The sequence below is a fragment of the Seriola aureovittata genome, chromosome 4, assembly GCF_021018895.1.
Source record: "Seriola aureovittata isolate HTS-2021-v1 ecotype China chromosome 4, ASM2101889v1, whole genome shotgun sequence".
Classification (NCBI taxonomy): Eukaryota; Metazoa; Chordata; class Actinopteri; order Carangiformes; family Carangidae; genus Seriola; species Seriola aureovittata.
The window spans coordinates 13710854-13729836 of NC_079367.1; the positions used below are offsets into that span (position 1 = coordinate 13710854).

At 38.3% G+C, this 18983-nt stretch overlaps 1 protein-coding gene across 2 annotated transcripts in view; it reads left to right on the top strand.

Annotated features, from left to right (window-relative positions):
* The window catches only part of fam168a (family with sequence similarity 168 member A), a 32899-nt gene extending 16576 nt beyond the window's left edge, over positions 1–16323 (top strand). Inside the window, exons 2-8 of one of the 2 annotated variants that reach the window (XM_056374335.1) lie at positions 537–644; positions 1345–1436; positions 4697–4777; positions 8422–8567; positions 9491–9677; positions 10351–10477; positions 10708–16323. In XM_056374335.1, coding sequence (XP_056230310.1) covers positions 583–644; positions 1345–1436; positions 4697–4777; positions 8422–8567; positions 9491–9677; positions 10351–10463 — 681 coding nt within the window. In that variant the 5' untranslated portion in view covers positions 537–582 and the 3' untranslated portion in view covers positions 10464–10477; positions 10708–16323. The remainder of the gene's footprint in view (positions 1–536; positions 645–1344; positions 1437–4696; positions 4778–8421; positions 8568–9490; positions 9678–10350; positions 10478–10707) is intronic. The other variant, XM_056374336.1, reaches the window with a different exon arrangement.
* Positions 16324–18983: the final 2660 nt, after the last annotated feature.

The following is an 18983-nucleotide window of genomic DNA, read 5'->3' on the forward strand; positions in this document are numbered from 1 at the left end:
TCCTTTTTGTTTTGCTCTCTTGTCACTTTCCCGCTCACTGGGTGTGTTCTGCTTTTTCATTGGCTGTCTTGATTTTTGCTTTGCTGCTTGTATTCAATATTTTGTACAGCACATTTATATAGACACACACTCATGAATGCTTCACTCTCCCTTGGACGCACCCGCAATAGATGAATAAAATACTATCGCAATCCTTTTTGATCAGCAAGTACTACTAGAATACAGCTTGTCACATACACTGTAGATGGTATAATTTAACTTAAATAACTAGTTTTATCCATGCACTGTTTTGTATTTAGCACGGTTATTAAATGTATTTATTGATGGGTAAAGACACAGCAGTTACCACAACCACTCACTCAGACATGCTGTCCTAATCACTGTCTGCCTGCTGCTATCACTAACCATTTGCTGTTGCACTGGTGCTTGCTTTTTTGCTGTTTTTTGTTTTTTTTTTCTTCTTTTAATTTTCAATTTATTTTTTTCCTTTTTCCTGTGTTCGTTTTAATCATGACCTCTCGCTGTTTTAATTTCAGATTTGCATATCCACTTCCACTTCTTCCTCATTTGCATACAGCAAGAATGGCGAGCGGGCATCCCACAGACAAATTCAGTTTCATGTATCAACCAGACACGCACAAGAGGTACGGGGCACGCATGCACACACACTCACACACAAATATACAGTTTCCCATGCCCATATTCTCACTGATCAGGTAAGTTGAGAAAAGAGGAGCACTTGATGTCCTTTCATCCACATTGTGAGGCCGGTGGTGAAAGATGCCTTATGGGAGATGTAGTGTAATGGCTCTGTTATTAGGCATCTTCAATCCAACCATTTCTACCACCTTACATTTATAGTGGCCACTCCTCTGTTCAGTCCTGCAGTGGAAACCAGGCCGATAGAGCTCGCCCTGCCTTTTTTTGGTGCAGTAGTAAAAATAAGACAGATGTGCAACATTTGGCTAGCTGTATTTAATGCCACACAGGAAAGCAAACCATTATTTTCAGTGGATCCATGCGTTCTTGTGCTTTTCTGTCAGTACTTGTGCCTTTTTTATTCCAACAGTGTCTGTTTTTAAATACATGCTTATGTTGAGCCTACTTGAGGGTGAGGATTCACGAGGCTGGATTTTTGTTGCATGCTGGCAAAATCCTTCAGCTGGATGTCGCCTTAAGAATCTGAGTTTGGGATTAATGTGTGTGATGAGTGTGTGCATATGCTTGATAATCGTAACAATTTTCTTTCCAATTTACATGGCTTACGTCTTTCTCCCCTCTATTTTTCTTCTGTCTCCTCTTACACCCCTCCCCTCTCTGTCACACTTTCTATTTTTCTTTCAGTAAGAACAGGTTATCTTCAGCTATGAATCCAGTCTACAGCCCTGTGCAGCCTGGCACCCCATATGGAAACCCCAAGAACATGGCTTTTACAGGTAAAACTAATGGGCACATACACATTTATTATCCTCTATGCAACTCTTAAATTTTTTTTTTATGCTGGCTGCTGTTGCGAAACATTACTGAGTTTTGAGCCAATGAAGAAATGCCTAAAAGATGGTTCTGCTAATGGCCTCTCGTTGCTCTTACAAGAATGAAAATTGTTAAGAATTGTGTTGAAGTCAGTGAGAAACCACATTCTCACACTTAAGGAGAAAATTGTTGTTCCAGTAGGAAAATATCAAGGTCAAAAGAGTTAAGAGCATGTGTTAGCTTTGACTGACAGGTCTCTCATGCTGTAGATTCTCCTCATTTGTTCCCTCTCAGTTTCTACATGTTGAATGGGTGAGTGATTTGTTGCTCAGCTCTGCTGATCTTTTTTTTCTTGATCTAATAACTCGAGGTGAAGTTAAACCTAACTCAAGCTTCACAGTGTACCTTTTCAAAAACCAGTTACAATGCTAACACTAACAGAAGAACAGGTTAGCTGTGTTGCACCAACATACTCATCATCACTACTGGTGAAATAGGTGTTTGATACATTATTACTTTCAAGACTTACTACCAAGACATTTTGTATCTCGTTTGCTAAATTTGGACAAGAATGATGCAAGTCTACCCAGAATTATGCTGAGAACCTAGACCTATACATGATTTTCCACAGTCAACAGAGTCTGTTTCAGATTCTGGTTTCACATTCTTGACTAAAACAATATGGGTTTGCTGCAAGAGTGGAGACGGTTTATAAAAATAGGTCACAAAAATCTCAATATATGATAGAAATGTATGATAGAAAAGTGATACAATAGAAACTAGTGAATAAATGTTTTAGCAATGCAGGAAAAAATTAGCCTTTCTGGCATTTTCAGTAAAAGTGGCAGTTGTTGCAGAATAGAGGGTTTTGGATAAAGAGAAAGGAAGGTACGAGATATTAGTCACAAAGTGTTCACTGAGGTTACAAGTTGAAGAAGCGGGAACAACACAGGGTACAAGATGTTGTACAAGGAGCTGGTCAAGCTCTAGTGAGGAATGGTTTCACATAGCAGATTGCAGAACTCTACTCTGGGTCATTTTGGGCCTTGAACATCAGCTGCCTGCAGAGGACAAGATTTGACAGGGAGGAACAACAGCTTGGTTATTAGGGTTATGATCATCGTGATGTGCTGACATCTAAGTAAAAACATCATCTACAAAGCTAGAGAAACAAACCCTCTTGTGTGCATTTTTTGCAGCTGCTTGACATTTTGACATCCAAATAAGTTGGTTAGATTGTTACGCAATACTGTAATATGCCACAAAAGATGGTTTATTTTATCTCCTCTGGCATCTTTTTAACCTGATGCAGAACCATGAGGCTGGGATAATTGGACTGCTCCATGATATCATTTAAGCAGCTACTCTGTGCTTTTGTTAATATGTTCTTCACTCTTCACACTCAGTGCCCCCCTCTCTCTTTCTTTGAATATGTTGTTTTTGGTTCTTTATTTTTACAAAAGAGAGTGCAGAATTTGAACTGTAGGCCAAAGGTGACTCCAACAATGATGAATATTTAGATTAAAAAGTTGGCACATGAATTTAAAAAAGGAGACTTGGTGCAGTAAAATGTTCTTTCGTTTCTGTTTAGTTTATGTCTGCATGTAAGATAGCAGACCGACGTGACAAAGTCTGAGGAGCAGCAAGTTTTTGAGGAATGAATGTCAGTAAAAAGTCCTCATATGTGTCATTGATGTGAAATACTCAACACACATACATTTAAACAATGAAAAAGCTCCATAAATGTTGATTTGCATCAATGCAAAACTAACTGTTGAATATAGGAAAATGAGTCCCGGTACCTCTAAACTGCAGACTGTGAGCCGGCATCACCAGGAATAGTGTAACGGGGCAATAATGAAACATAATGGTTGGTCATTTTAACATGGATCTTAAAAAATTTGGTGATAGTTTCATTAACAAAATCACCTTCAGAATAACCAATCAATACCTAAGTTGTTCTGGGAGTGATAGACTCTCTCCACTCTTATGCTCATTCTTTTTATACTTTTGAATGGCTCTGGCGGCCTACGGTTCAACCATTCAAGCAGAAAAGTGAAAACAATAGAACTATATAAAATATAACACACTGTTTTCCATCAGATTATTTCCAAATCCTTGAGTTGGCAGGCAGGAATTACACATGGTCAACTGTCACCCCGAGTTCATGTATTAAATGCTGCCAAAGACTCACCAACCATGCAACACTGTGGGTCAAGTTCAGAGATGTTAAATGTTACTCAGGTCAGCTGATGAGATAATTGTAAAAAAAAATAATGTTGGATGTTAAAAGATATTTGAAACATACACAACTTGGCCTTGTGTTGAAGTGTGTAAATGAGTTAACAATGACAACTAACAACAGTTTATTTGTGAGGTAAAGAAAAAAAAATTGGTGATTTGCTTATTATGACTATTATAGTTTATAGTGTTTTATAGAGGTGTAATTACAAGAGTGTGTTACTGTATCATGTAATGCAAGCATCTGGATTATTGCATGTGATGAATTCAACAAATAACCAGACATTTGTTCAAAGCCACTGCCTACATTAAAATGACATTAAATTGAGTCCTAAACGTGTAGAAAAACCTTAACTCTGCAGCAGCATAGATTGATGCAGATATTTATTAGCCCTGTTACATCTGACTGTAGCTCCAGACAGCAGCCAAAGCTAGATATAGCAAAGGCTCAAGGCTACAGAACAGATAGTCTGAGAAACTCACTGCCAATAATAGCGAGCGGTGAACAGCACTTCGCTCATGTACATTCGTTGTCTTAACCCTCTTGCCTCTCTCCTCCCTTCCTCCCTCTTTATCTCGGTCTGTCGAACTCGCACCTCTTTATCAGTGAAAGCTTTTTTTCAGGTCAAAATCTGCTTTGTTTGCTTGACATCTAATTGATGACGCACAACAGTATATGTGGTGCGTGCATGCAGCCCCTTTGCACGTGTCTGTGTGCGTTGCTAATGTTTCTGAATTTATCTCCACCCTCACCATATTGGCAGGTGTGCCCCGTCTGCCAGATTGGTGTATGTAAGAGGCATTCAACCGACTATGTTATTGGTGCAGACATGTTTTTTAATGAGTGCCATCTGTGCACATCCTGCTCTGAACCAAATATTGCTCTACCTGTGAGTGTGTATGGGGGTATCTTTCTTGTCTGTATCTGTGGGGCTTTGTTAAGCTAGTTTCTAATATTTTATTCCCCCCTCTGTGATGTCAGGCTATCCAGGAGGGTATCCTGCCACCGCCCCCACCTATACACCCAACCTCTATCAAACAGGCAGTCCTGGGTATCCACCAGGTGAGCTGTAAAATGCAAACACAGACACACACAGACCATTTGATGACTTTGTTTATATTTTAAAAGGTAATATCTAGGGAGACATGCTGTCATTCCAGCCCAACTTGTTTGGAGTTAATTAGTGGGATGTTTCTTTTTTTTCCTAAGGAATGAAAATCAGAAATAAACAAACCATCAAGTGTAAAAAGAGTGTTGTGGATCCTTTTGAAGTGTGATGTAAAGGATGTTTTATTATGTACAGGCTATTAAACTACAAAGATATGTGTTGCCCATTGTTTGTTTGTTTATTTGCAGAGCACAAAAATAAAAAAAAATGTAAAAATATAGCTCTTAATTATGGGGTAATTATATATGGAAAGAATCATACAGAGAAAGAAAATGCAAACAGAGACAAAAAACCAAGAACATTATTGTGTGGCTCCCACTGAGAAGTAAACTTCACATTTCAGGGGCAAAATAACTATAGACAACAATAATGGAACCATCATCTGTGAAAACCTGACTCTGCAATATTGTAAAATAAATTCAAAACATTGTCACGCATTGAGCAGTTTATTTACAGTTTTTTCTTTCTAATTGGATTTCAGATTCAGGGACCTTAATAAGAAATTTGAAGTTTGGCATTTGAAGTTCTAGAAAATGATGACTGTTCTAGTTTTGCAAATTTGAATGTTAAGTCTGCTGAAATAATATTAATAAAAAACAGTAGGCAGAATGTTTTTAAGTAACTATAAACTAAACAACCTCACAACCAACCTGTAACTGTGCCACCAATTTCTCTTGAGTAATTTTCAGAAATATTTTAATCCCACTGATGAGTAACCAGTGAATACCAGTTCTCACTCTGAAAAGCAGCTGAGTAATGTGTTGGTGTGAAATGAAAGTTAGTCACTGTTTAGGTTAAGGTTGGAGCAACGCACGATGTGCTGAATAAATTGCACACTGATGGAAATTTTATTTCAAGTCAGAGGATCCTTTACTGCTGCTGCTCTATGTTGCTGTATTGAATGTATGTTTACTATGCATACTTAAACTAAAGCAAATATTGTTTTCCTACATATTGGATAATTTTTTGAGTCATGTCTAGTTAACATTTTGTTGTATATCAAATGATGTTGGTAAAATTTAAGTAATAATCACTAATGCAATCTGCTTAGTGCATAGGTTGCACTAATGTGAAGGCAGTATGGATTAAGAGGTGATCTCAGCCTAAAGGGCGCTGATGGTGAATTAATGGGAAGCTAGCCAGTAACAGCTGCCGGCGGCCATATAGCAGCAGATACATACTCTGCTGGGGTCCAGTGCTTTGTCCCCACAGCAGATGGGGAATAACAGTTCTCTCTGTGCTTTCCAGATATGGTGTTTCTGTATAGATATAGTTTAGTGTGACGGGGTCTTAAACTTTTCAGCCTGGAAACCCAGACTGAGTCCAGTACGGTTTCACTCAGGCTCAGTGTCTTGTGACATGAACGCTGTTATTTGGGGATATTCAGACACATTAGAATGAGATGGTTTGATTATTTTGATTTAATTTTTCTCTACAGATATGCTTGAGACAGGTATACAAAATAATTGTTTTCCAGTACATTGCAAATATCAGTGGAGAATCTTGTAATCATTTGCAGTACAGTAAAAATTTACAGAAAATGTATGTGAGGGAGGATGGAACGTATGCAAGTCACAAAACAACAAACACACAATAAAGAATAAGTTAATATGAGGAGCTTGAAACTAAGCAATCAATATTAACGTAGTAATTTTATTTTGTTCTGTCAACAAGATGATTTTATTAAATTGGGTTGAGGCCATGTATTGAAAATCATGGCTTTTTAACAATGATTTTAGAGAGTGGGGACTTTACGTTTCAATAACAAGAATAAAGAAAACAAAGTCCTTTGAAGCTCTGGTAGAGTCTGAGTGGATGTCTCAATGTATTAAGAATGTTTTTCTTGGAAAGCATTAAGTAGACTATCACCTAAATAACAACACACTTGGAAAGTATCAGTTACTATAAATAGATAAAAGATTACATTTTCTGAAGAGAAGGGCAAGTCCTTACTTGAATTGTTCGCTATTCTCCTGAATTTTAAGTATCTTAACAAGGCAGGATGGGTTTGTAGATTTCATCTGTGCTGCTTTTGAAGCCCCTCTCCTCTCGTCCCCTCCCCCAGTTTGGTTTTATCTTTTGGAAATCTAACAAAATATCAGGTATGCTCTGGCAAAGCTCGCACAGCTTTGTTCCAGCAGAAGACCAGAACCTCATTATTGAGGCTGTTGTTGTTTGACTGCAAATTTCATTCTGTGCATTCTGCAGTGCTTAATATATGGTGAAATTAAAATGTTTAGGTTTTCCAGACAAGCCGGCTATGGTCTGATTAGAAATGTGTCTTGGTCAATGTCATTATGTCTCAAGACCATTGAATAGACAAACTGTTTTCTATCAGCAGGGCTTTTGTGTAATTGTCACACTCCATTGTCCTCTAATGCCATGCATGCATGTTAGAGCAAAGAATGTGTGTGAGAGTATGCACACTCACACACACACACACACTTTTAGACACACACAGAGCAGCTCCAGCATCTCTTTGTTCCCTTGTCCTTGTGTGAGAGAAGCGCTTTCATAAGCTCTGCAGCAGCTAGCTAGTAGCATGTTTGACCTTCAGGCTCCTCCAGGTGGCCGTTCAGAGGTACTGCACTCCAGAGAGCAGAGAGCCCAGTTAACAGCAGACATGAATGCAGTGAGTGTGAGCCAGATGCTTTCCCTGTATGACAGTAGACCACATACTTTCAACCTTTTTGATGTAGTGGCAGTTAAATGATGACTACACTTTAATCATGTTTGACAGGTATCTTTCTGTGCCTCATAGGTTGGTTGGCTTCTTTATTGTATACAGTCTATAAAAACATATGTACTCTGTTTACACTGACTACTTGTACAAATCAAATATGCTTTTTTTTCCAAAGCTCCTTTTCCAGACCAGCTAAATGAGGCATTTTAAGACTCACAAACCCCTTAGCTGTATTGTTTTGAGACTTCCATCTAAAGGCAGCACCAGTCCCCCATCTGGTGGATTGTGTAGGAAATGCAAATGATAAAATAGATGGTTGAAAGTTGAAATAATCTGTTTACATGTGGATATTTTAACCCAACCTTTAGGATGTTTACAGTTCATTGATAGAAGAGTGGAAAGATTTGTAAAACACACAGTATTGTAGGCTCACATCTTCCATTCACCTAGCTGTATCTAAAGACAGTAGTGTTTCATTGTCTTAAAGTTCACTGTTTTGGTTCTGCTTCAACATTTTAGTTCCCTCTCACCACTGTGATAACACATTAGGAAGTTGTTTTCAGTGGGAAAAAAACCTCAACAAACCTTGTGCAATACCTGGAGCATTTAGCAACTAAAGAGGTAAATATTTTGTTGGATGTGTCATTAAAATAATTTAATATATCTAATACAAATATTATGTCAGCAATGTCTTTACAGCTTGTCTCACTGTCCCCATGTGGCCAAAAAAGTCAGTCATTGCAGATTTAAGAAACTAACAAAATCCCAATCAATTAATAGTAGTTTTCTCTGGTCTAATTTTTTTCTTGCCCCTCTTTCCTTTGTCCCCTTTTATTTTCTCTTGACTCTGTTTAGGATATACTCAAGCAGGCACCCCATACAAAGTGCCACCCACTCAGTCAAATGGAGCACCCCCTCCCTACACCCCAACCCCCACCCCATACCCGACAGCTATGTACCCCATCCGCAGTGCCTACCCTCAGCAGAACATATACGCACAGGTAAGGATACTGAGACTGGTGTTACTCTGCTACTGAAAAAGTTGATCGGGTTCATCATGTTGCACCTGTTCCGTAGTTTCAACAGAAGAAGTGTTTTGATTTTCAGCTATTAACAAAAATTTAACATCAACTTTGTGTCATATCTTCTGTTCTGCAGAATTTATTGTTTAAATGATATTTCATTCCTACTTGCTGCAAGAACATAGCTTTGATACAGACCTAGCACAATGTTATATAAAGGGGGTGACTAAAAAGAGAATTCCCTCTTGAGGAATCAGAGATTAGTCAGATTCAAAAACAAAGGTACTATCAGTTTTGTCTCATGTTCAGATATTATTAAATGTTAGTGCTTTAGTTCAATCAAGAATGAAGAATTCTTAGAATATAGGGGGGTCGGTTTTATGTTGTTTGCAATGTACATATGATTTATATCAAAGAATCAGTTTGGTTAACGTTGTCAATAAGCTCCAGAAATTAAACACACAAGCTGTATCAATAGCTGAACATTAGCTTTAACATATCATGTTTACACTTCCCCCGAAGAACCCAGAAGACAAGGCAAATTTAGATTGACAACGGATTAAAATGCTGCATTTTTCTTTGAGATGCAGTTACACACAACAACAGAGCCATCATTTTGTTCTTTAATAATTTGGTGCTGTACTGCTTTGTAATGGTTAAATGGGCATTTGATAAGAAGTGGAGAGGTGAGAGGGATTGAAAATGTTAGAAAGGCAACATGCCCATCTCCAAGGTGGTGTATATGTTTTAAGTCTACTCCTCTTGTTCCTGCTGTGGACGATAACCTCAAGATTTCTTTAAATAAAATAAACATTGAAATTTCTTAATAAGCTTTATACATCATACACAAGCGCACACACACCCTCAGCTTCACCAACCCTTTCCGGTGTTCATCCTGACAGGGAGCGTACTATACCCAGCCAGTGTATGCGGCTCAGCCACATGTGATCCATCACACCACCGTGGTGCAGCCCAACAGCATCCCCTCCACAGCCCTGTACCCTGCCCCCGTCCCTGTACCTGCTCCTCGCAACAACGGCATGGCTGCCATGGGAATGGTAGCCGGGACAACCATGGCTATGAGCGCAGGTAGGGCCAGAACCAAGGACTTTAGTTATTTGCTTATTTCAGTTTTCATACATGACATGCTGGATTAAGGCGTCGACATCCTGACTTACAAGAAATTTGGGTGTAAGTAATTTATTCATGCTTAAGATGGTTTCTTGCACTTGCACAGACATGTTTACTCATTGAATGTGGGTGTAAGTGTTTTGGTGAGACTTGCATATGTCATAGACCTTGTGTGCTTGGCAGGTCCGGTCAGAAGATCATTAAACTACACAAGATAAATTAGAGCTGAAATTATTAAAAAAATCTTGGATTCCAGTTTATTCATGATGGGCAGTTTTTGCTATTTGTCAGCTAATTTAGTTACATCTCTAGTAGAAAATTATTTATTACATTTATTCAGTCATCTCATCAGCTTCCTTCAGGATTACTTTTATGTGTACAAGGTGGGTAGTTAAGTGTTTTATTTGATTTAGGGCTGAAGTAAATCACCACAGCTCCTAAATGCTTGAAACCAGGGAAAAAATAAACCATGCTGGAGTTATTAAAAAAGAAATGCTATGCATGCTGACATAGCATGCAAGTCTGTGTGTGCAATAACCCACAACTACAGTAACAAGCCTTCATAGCTGTTTAGCAGATGAAGATTCATAAATGGGTAAAGCTCATTAATGGTGTTGTGAACTTCCTGTAGGGACCCTGCTGACAACGCCCCAGCATCCCCCGATTGGAGCACACCCAGTTACTGTGCCAACCTACAGGCCCCAAGGGACACCTGGGTACAGCTATGTACCACCTCACTGGTAGAGCCCACCCATCATGTGAGTGTCTGCCCTCCTGCCCCCACTCTTTGAGATGCTCCTTGCTCCTGCAATTTTCTCTCCTCCATCTGCTTCCTCCTTCTTCCCCCCTCCTCCTCTCCTCCTTTTGTTCCTCTGTTTGTGTCTGTCTGACTGGAACAAACTGTGCTGCCTCACAGTTCTTTCTGATGGTCTGATGCAGTCTTAAATCAATCGCTAATGTATACGTCTGCTCTTTTTTTCCCCACCAGATCTGGAGTCCACCATCGTATGCAACTGCTCAAATCTTACACGGGCTCCCACTGGTAACCATGGGAACTCGGCACCTGTCTGCAAGAACAAAACTAAAGTGCAACAGCCACTTTACTATTATTGTTATTGTTATTATGCGACATTCTCTAACGTTTTTACAAAAGCTGCTTTTATTTTTTTTTTTTCTCTCTTCATTTGCCAACCAGTCATTACTTTATTTTGTATGGTTTTTATTTTATTTTCTCAATTTCTTTTGCTGTGTCTGTCATTGGAACTCCAGAAGGACTCTTGACCAATCACGGGTGTCGGTCGCTCCTGTTTCTGTGTTGTGCTGGTGTGTGTGCTCCTGCCTGCTGCTGCTCAGTTGGCTGGAAAATATTGGGCACTTATTCCTCATTATCATCTCCATCATTCACTACAAAGACTTACTGACTTATGCTGCCAAATTTTCTAACGACTAGATATCAGCACAAGGTTTTAACATAATTAGGATGGTTTTTTTTTTTTTTGTTATTTAATTTTTTAATAATCTTTATTACCACACTCAGCTGAATTACTTAACCTTTTCCAGTAGACTTTTTTTTTCCTTCCTATGTTTTTCCTTCCCCTTCATCCTTTTTATTTTTTAATCTCCTTTTGTTTCATTTTGAGTTCAATCTCAGTCGTCTTCCAGCACGTAGATGTCTGTCCGGCAGTAGTCTGTCAGTCATCCCTGTCGTTTCGTCTCCATGTAAGTTGCTGTGTCGCTATGAGCAGAGCACTTACCGACCATCACCCATCATGCTGCGTGTGCCGCCCTGTCCACATTAGCATAGCAAATAGTACACACTTAAGAAAAGATCACCTTCTTCATGCTACATACTATGCAGGCTAGTATGTTGTGACACTATTGAAATCTTAACCTAGCTAGAGAACATTTCGGGGTCATTCAGGTCCTGTCAGCTTTTTTTTTATGTGTTTAGCGTAGGTCAATACATAAAGAAAATGTAAAAATATTTATACTAACCGTTTCAACAGCATGGGTGGTCGTGCACACTTTCTCACATGTACACACAAGCGCATGCATTTGTGCGCGCGCGCGCACACACACACACACACACATGCTCCTGTGATGTGTTGGAAAACACATAATCACTTAGTGGCACTTACTGTACAGTAACTCCCAGTTCTGTTTTTAACTGATCAACACACATACACACTAGCAAACACACACATGGATTTTCTAGGGGTGTGCATGGCAGACACAGCCAGCAGAGAAGGAGTTTAAAGGGATTGTGTTGGCACTAGGCGAGGAGAGCAGGACGAGACGGGGAGAGCAGAAGGAAGGGGGAGGAGATGACATATTCGCAGACGTTCATTTCATTTCAAGGTACAAGACATTTGAGTTTGACATCTTACCTGCAAGAAACTGCACTCATACTCTGCTATTTCTGCACTATATGTATTGTACATTGATTTCTCTCTGTAATTATATCGTCTCCTCCTTGTTCCTTCTTCCAGACCAGGACTAATAACCAAACACTCCACAAAGAAAAACCCAGACTCTTGAGTATACAGTTAATAATGGACCCGTCAAATAGATGTGCTGATAGATTCAGTCCCATGGTCAATTTCTCAGTGCTGTGAGTGATGAAAAGACCAAACAAATGCTAGGACGCTTATGCACCACATTTAGGAAGGAAATGTGTCTAGTCAGAAGGTTGTAATGTGTATGCATGCGAATTTAGGTCAAAATTTTAACTTAATTGGTAATCCCTTGTGAGTGTGCAAGAGTAAAAACAGACCCAAAGTAAAAAAAAAAAATAAAATGTTTTTTTGTGCTCATGGCAGGAGTGCAGAGCTGTGATGACGGTGTCTCTCAGCTACTAGGTTTTAAACTAGTTCAGTTCTTTTGGTGGAGAGGAAACGAGCAGCACCATCTCCAAGGGCCAGTAAGAGGCTTTTAGACTTTTCAGCAGTATTATGAGAGAGGAATCATCCATTTGTTTACTGTGCTTTCTGCAAGAGTCAGAGATTTTACACATCTGCTTTTACTAACTGCATTTCGACATTCTTTATTTTCAAAAATCCAGCCTGAACTTTTATTTTGATAAAAGTCAAAAAGTAATTTGGTGGTGATAATATTTTAGCCAGTGAGCCATGGAGCATATACTGTTGCTTCTTTGCATTATGCTTCTACATGCAAAGGTATTTACATCCGCAGTATGATTCATCTTAATCACAGTCTTTGTTTATTGGTCCTTGGCTGGAAAAAAAAATGGGGGTGTGGGGTGGTGGTTGTGGTGGTGGGGTTTAATATTTAGGGTAAGGCCCGTGGCATTTTTCAGGATTTACAAAAAAAAAAAAGACTCAAATCACAACTTCATGATCTGTAGAGTACCGGTTGGGTGTAATGAAAAGCATTTACTGCACGGGTATGTAGTTGAAGTGATTTGATATTGCAATAAAACAAGAGGGAATGCCTCCAACTGTTAACATACAGTAATTATTTTATCAGCGTTTTGAATTGATTTAAAAAAAAAAAAAATTAAAAAAAAAAAATGCTTATTGTTGTAATCTCTAAATATGGATCACAGGCTCTGTAAGCAGCCTACATTCAATAATTATTACAGTTACTGCTAAGAAGAGTAGAACATATCAAAAAAAAAATTGGGGTATTGAGTAATTTTGTGAGGAAATATTGCACAACATAAGAACTTGATGACTACAATTTAATGCTAAGTAACAGGTACCTAGGCTTTGTAGTGCAAGAGGAAGGAAAAAGCAATTTATATTGTAATTAAAAATAAAACAATAAGGTCGAGTGTTTGAGGTATTCTTAGTCCAGATGTTTGTACACTAGTAGGTTAATTCTCAAGAAAATATTGCATAATGCCGCTGTCGGATGAAAACCGTATATATTTGAGCCTTATTTTTAAAATGACCCCTGTATTTTAGAAGATATCAAGTGGATGTTATTGGCATGAGGGTCATAAAATTGTTCCCACCATGTAAGGATCTGAAAAAATACAGAAACTAGATTTTCTTGCGACAGCAGTGATGTTACTCGTTATTAGGATTTATTTAACCAACCACTACTTCTGTCAGTATTTCTCAATTAAATCTTATGGGGTTTTTTTTTTGTTTTGTTTTGTTTTTCTTTCTTCTTTCCCTCTGGTCAATTAAGCATAATGGGTATGCATAATATTCAGGTGTATTTCACTATAGCATTGGATCTCTAAGTTTAAAAAAATGCAGTATATTTATACAGCAAGTGGTACAGTAATGTATTTCTAGCTAAGCATGGTTGCATCAGTGTGGCAGCTACTGTTTGTGCTTTTAATATTCTTTTTTTTGACCTCCTCTTCTGCATCTCTGTCCTCTACATCTGTTGCTGAGGGGGGAGAAGTTAACACAAGGTCTGTAAATAAAGTTAGGACTTGTGGAAATTCCCGTCACCAAATTCCCACATTTTTTTTTGTTTTGGTTTTGTTTTTATTTTTTTTTTTTTTTTTTATTGTTGCCTGAATTGACAGACCTTGAGGAAGTAGAGGATGAATGACAGAGCTCCAATGGATAGCATTATTCTGGCTGAAAGAGAGAGGTTACCACGATGCTCTTGGAGGTCATATTCGCTGTCCATTTCTGTTCTGTGGGTGCAAAGATATATCGAATGATGTCTTGAAAACCCTCAGCCTCCATGCCCTTTGTTCTGTGCCATATTTCACCAACTGTTGTTCAGTAAATATTAGTTTCTTCTCCTAAGTAAATGGTGAATTCTGAGTCTTTGTTATGTCTAGCTTCCTGTGAATCTGTGTTTTCCTACTGCTGTCCTGTTTCTCACTATGGTGTTAATGCATATTGTCTGTCTCACTTTTATCTTTCTTCCTGATTCCTCTGTTTATCCTGTTTTCACTTTGTGTCACAACTCCCTTCAAAGGCCATTTTGCATCCCTTCAAACATTCATCTAATTTTGCTACATTCAGGGATGCAAAATGATGTTAGGTCGTATGTTCTGCTTCCTCCCTTCTCCACTCTCCCTCTCCTTTTAACCTTCTGCTCTGACACCTTCATGTTTCTGGCTTTTGTGTGCTTACAATCCGACCTTTGCTACCCTCACCACCCCTGTCTGAATAGCAGTAATGCTGAATTATATGATGGCCGTTAAATTGGTGTTATTAATAGTGTGATGATCTACTCTATTTTGGCATTTGTGATATTCCACTGAGCCTTTTTAAACACTAGATGTCACTAGTGACAAACTCTAGAAGTGGCATTTGAGCCAGCATGATAAATTAATCATTTATCAGCGTCCTTTACATTTTAGAATCACAATCGGGGGTCACATTTTCAGCACTGAGATTATTTTGTGGGGGGGTTGGGGGGGTCTTTTCCAGATTAAATGTCTTTTTTTTTCTTTTTTTCTTTTTTTTTTTTTTTTTCAATTTCAGAAAAACCATTTCAGACAAGACACCAAATAAGGTTTTATTTGTTGTTCTTCTAGGTGGAGTTGATTTATTTTAGGTTAATGAGAGAAATCCTTTCTTTAATGAGCTGTGGACCAATGCTCTTTAAAAACTTTAACACTGTTTTAATGTGCTGGCTCTGTAGAGAGGCAGACCCACAGAGCATTTGGGATAGTTGAATGGAAAACGACTCCCACAGAGCAGGTTTTAGTTTTTCAGGGTGGTGAAACTGCTTCCTGATTTCACTCCATTCCTTGCCTCTCATTTATTTCAATTTGCACTTAAGTGAGAACAGTTGAACACTTCGCTGTGTTTTAGGAGGGGAAATGCAAAGTTGTCTTAATCATGGGTCTTTTATCATCATTTTACTCTGTGACATTTCCATTGAAAGGTGGTAACTTTACTGAGGATGACTCAGTGCTTCTTTTTTTTCCCAGTATATTTCATTCTTGCGCCTCTTCACCTTGATGGTGAAAATGCGTCCAGAACCATTCACCAACACCTCTACTCTCCTTCTATCTTTCCTCTCCCCTCTCTCTTCTTTTTGCCTTGCAGTTGGTAAGTCTTAGTTTTTTTTCATGAGTATAAATTAAAACACTACTATCACAGTGAATAGTAGGCTCTTAAATGTCTTTGATGTTCTGCCGCAGCTTTTTAATTTCAATTTGTCAGAGATATCTCTTAGTTTAATTTGACACTAAATGTGATGCAAAAAGTGGAAATTCCTTGTCTTCCAAAAAAAGCATACTTGTATCCCCCTGGATCAAGTATTAGGAACAACCCCATCTTTGGAAGTTTTAGTTTGGTACCCAGTTTGCACATGCTATGGTATATCTGTTACCGTAAGGTTGTGTTTGAAACTGAAGCCCAACGTCTGTTCAGCGTTGAGAGAAGTGAATTGTATGTTAGCTATTTGGTCCAGAGTGAAGGACCTGCGTCAGGCTTGTGATATGAAGTGTAAATCTGTTTTTAATTTGTTTTTTTATGTTTTTTTTTCTTTATTTTATTTTATTTTTGTTGTTGAGGGTTTTTTTTTTTTTTTGTTTTTTTTTTGTTTTTTTTAAGATCAGTTAGTGATCTTAGTACTATAACTAAGCCAAGTTTGTAATTGTATATTTACTGTAAAATGTAGAACATTGAATAACTATTAAAATTTTCCTATAAAAGGACGATTGTCTTGTGTGACCTTATTACTGAATCAAGGCTGTCATCATATTTCTTTGTGCAGTAAATCTGATAAAAACTAAATACATTTCTGCACCGTTGCCCTCAGGGGTTCATTAAAAATATTTATCTGTATGTCAGTAAAGCTCCACACGAACGCACAAATTTTCTGTTACGTACCTCTGATACCAAACTAAGTTTCTCTGGAAACTGAAAACGCTAATGGTTAAGTCAGAGCCTCACCCATTACAACACAGCTCCTTCCCTAGTCAAGGGGCATGACTTTTCATCTGAGTCACAAATCGCACCAAATTTATTATATTACCAAGGAATCCTGCCCTAAAACAGACTCCAATTTTACTGCTTACTTTATATTTTTAATTTGAATTTAACATTGAATTTAAAGTCTTATAATTTAAGCAACTCCTCAAAGTGAAAATGACAAACACTTAGACTGTAGTGACAATGTCATGCAAACTAAAATCAAAAAAGACCAAGTAGAAAGGAGTGATACCAGAAGTGCAAGTGAGTGGATGTTGGTGAGAAAAAAAATAAACGCAGTGCATGGAGGGTCTCGCAGAGGGGACTGAGCTGGCAGCTTTTATCACAGCTGGACATGTTGAGACCAGTTATCCAGTACCCACCTGTCGTTTACCTGCAATAGCACAAACAAAAGGCCAGTTACACCTAAGCGTGACGGAGTCCCATCACAATACTGGCTTCCTGCGCCAAAGTCATTTCAACAGTGCATTGTAAATTCTATTGTAGAGAGTGGATTTTTCTCCACATCAGTATTGCAGTTTTTCCTTTTTCTATGTTCCCTTTCAAGAAGCAGTAAATGTGAAAACACAAACATTGACAAAGTGTGCGGTACTTTCTCAGAAGTAAAATCTGGAAACAGACGAACCAGGATGGATTATTTCCCCTTGGCTGACGGCAAAACACTCACACTCACTCTTTCACTTCTCTCTGGTTCCATCACCAGACGGCTGACTAGGTTGAGCAACAGCAACCACCAGTCATACAGATACACGCACTACTGAACAAACACTGACACACAGCTCTTTAATGCACAATGCCCCACCAAGCACACACATAGCCTCACATCTTTATTCTTATGTGCAGTGGTAATGATGTGTCTAAATGCGACACTGCAGATTCAAATTCTAATTTATCATTAAGTCTTTGAGGATATATCAGCAGTGTTTCCTAGTTACCCGCTTGAAATCTCAGTACTGCAGTTTTTAGCATTTTAAGATTATTGTGTCTTGACTGAGCGATCCTGACTTCATCATTGTGTTGTTGCATAAGCAGTTATTATTCTGAAATGACAACATGTTTGTTTCAGATGTTTTAATCGCACGTTAAGTCCTTTCAAAAAAAAAAAATGCAACATGCAAATCTTTTCATGTTTATTCTCATCATCTTCTCCCTTTCTCTTAGGTCTGAATGAGTCAAAAGAAGGAAACAAGCACCACAAAAAGACTAATACAAATTAAAAAGAGATGTCTGGGGGGGAAAAAAAAGTAAGTTTTTATTTTCACCAATAAGAGCACAAACAGAAGGCCATGGGAAAAGGAGGCAAGTGTCAAAATGTAGTAAAGTCAATGACCGTTATTATGTTTATAATAATGACCGCAGAGCCCACAGAAGTCTATTACTGACTAACTAATTACTTAATTTGGCATCGTTTCCTTCGCCCTCCGCTGGGATCTTGCAGGCCAGATCACACAGCAACACATGGCCTCTCGGCGCGAGATCAAACCCACATCCAGCAGAAAGAGAAAGTGGAAAAAAAGTAAGTATTCTGATCACAGCACAGACTCAGCTTTAATGAATCACAGTAAATAATAGTTTTTTATGCTATATTGAAATACTTACAAATGTACTCTATAGTTATATTAATAAGTACATATTATGCTGTCGCCCCAGCCTTTTTCTACACGCTACTGCCATCTGCTCAGGGTTTTGCTTCCTATCTCTAATAATATGCAATACACATGGAGGAAAAACCGCATTCTGCAGACTCACACCTGATATTTAAAAGAACTGAAAACCAGTTTTTTTTAATAAAAAAAAAACAACACTCTTGCTAAGAATGACTCAGGCTGACACTATCTTCAAATCCTCTGTGTCCATTAAAGTAACCCCCCTTTAATGAGAACTAGTTCATAATGAGAGAGGATAGACTCCATGCTGTACAGATTATACATGTTTAATCTGTTAATGTCATTTGTTTATTCAGTTTACATGAACAAAACACAAACTACTCTTTAAGCAGTCATCAGGTAAATCATAACATCCTGCTGCAGATGACTCTCAAATATGCTTGCATTAAACACTGAGCAAACTCTACACACACACATAATCACAAGCAATTTGATTTTACATAACTCGCTTGTATCAGGGATTTTAAATTGAAGTGACAGACGCTCAATCCAGAAAAACCAGATGCAGGTTGTAAAAACATTCTCAAATTCTCGATGAACTGAACCCTGACGGTTTTTATTACCGGCAGTCACACACCACAAAGTCTGCAATGAAGAAAACTTAAAGAAAAGATTTAGCTCAAGTTGTACAGATGGACCGGACCTCTGGGTCATCATGTGGGAAACCACACATGACTGTTTGGTTTGGCTTTGGATTGCTGGAGTAAGTTTCAGTG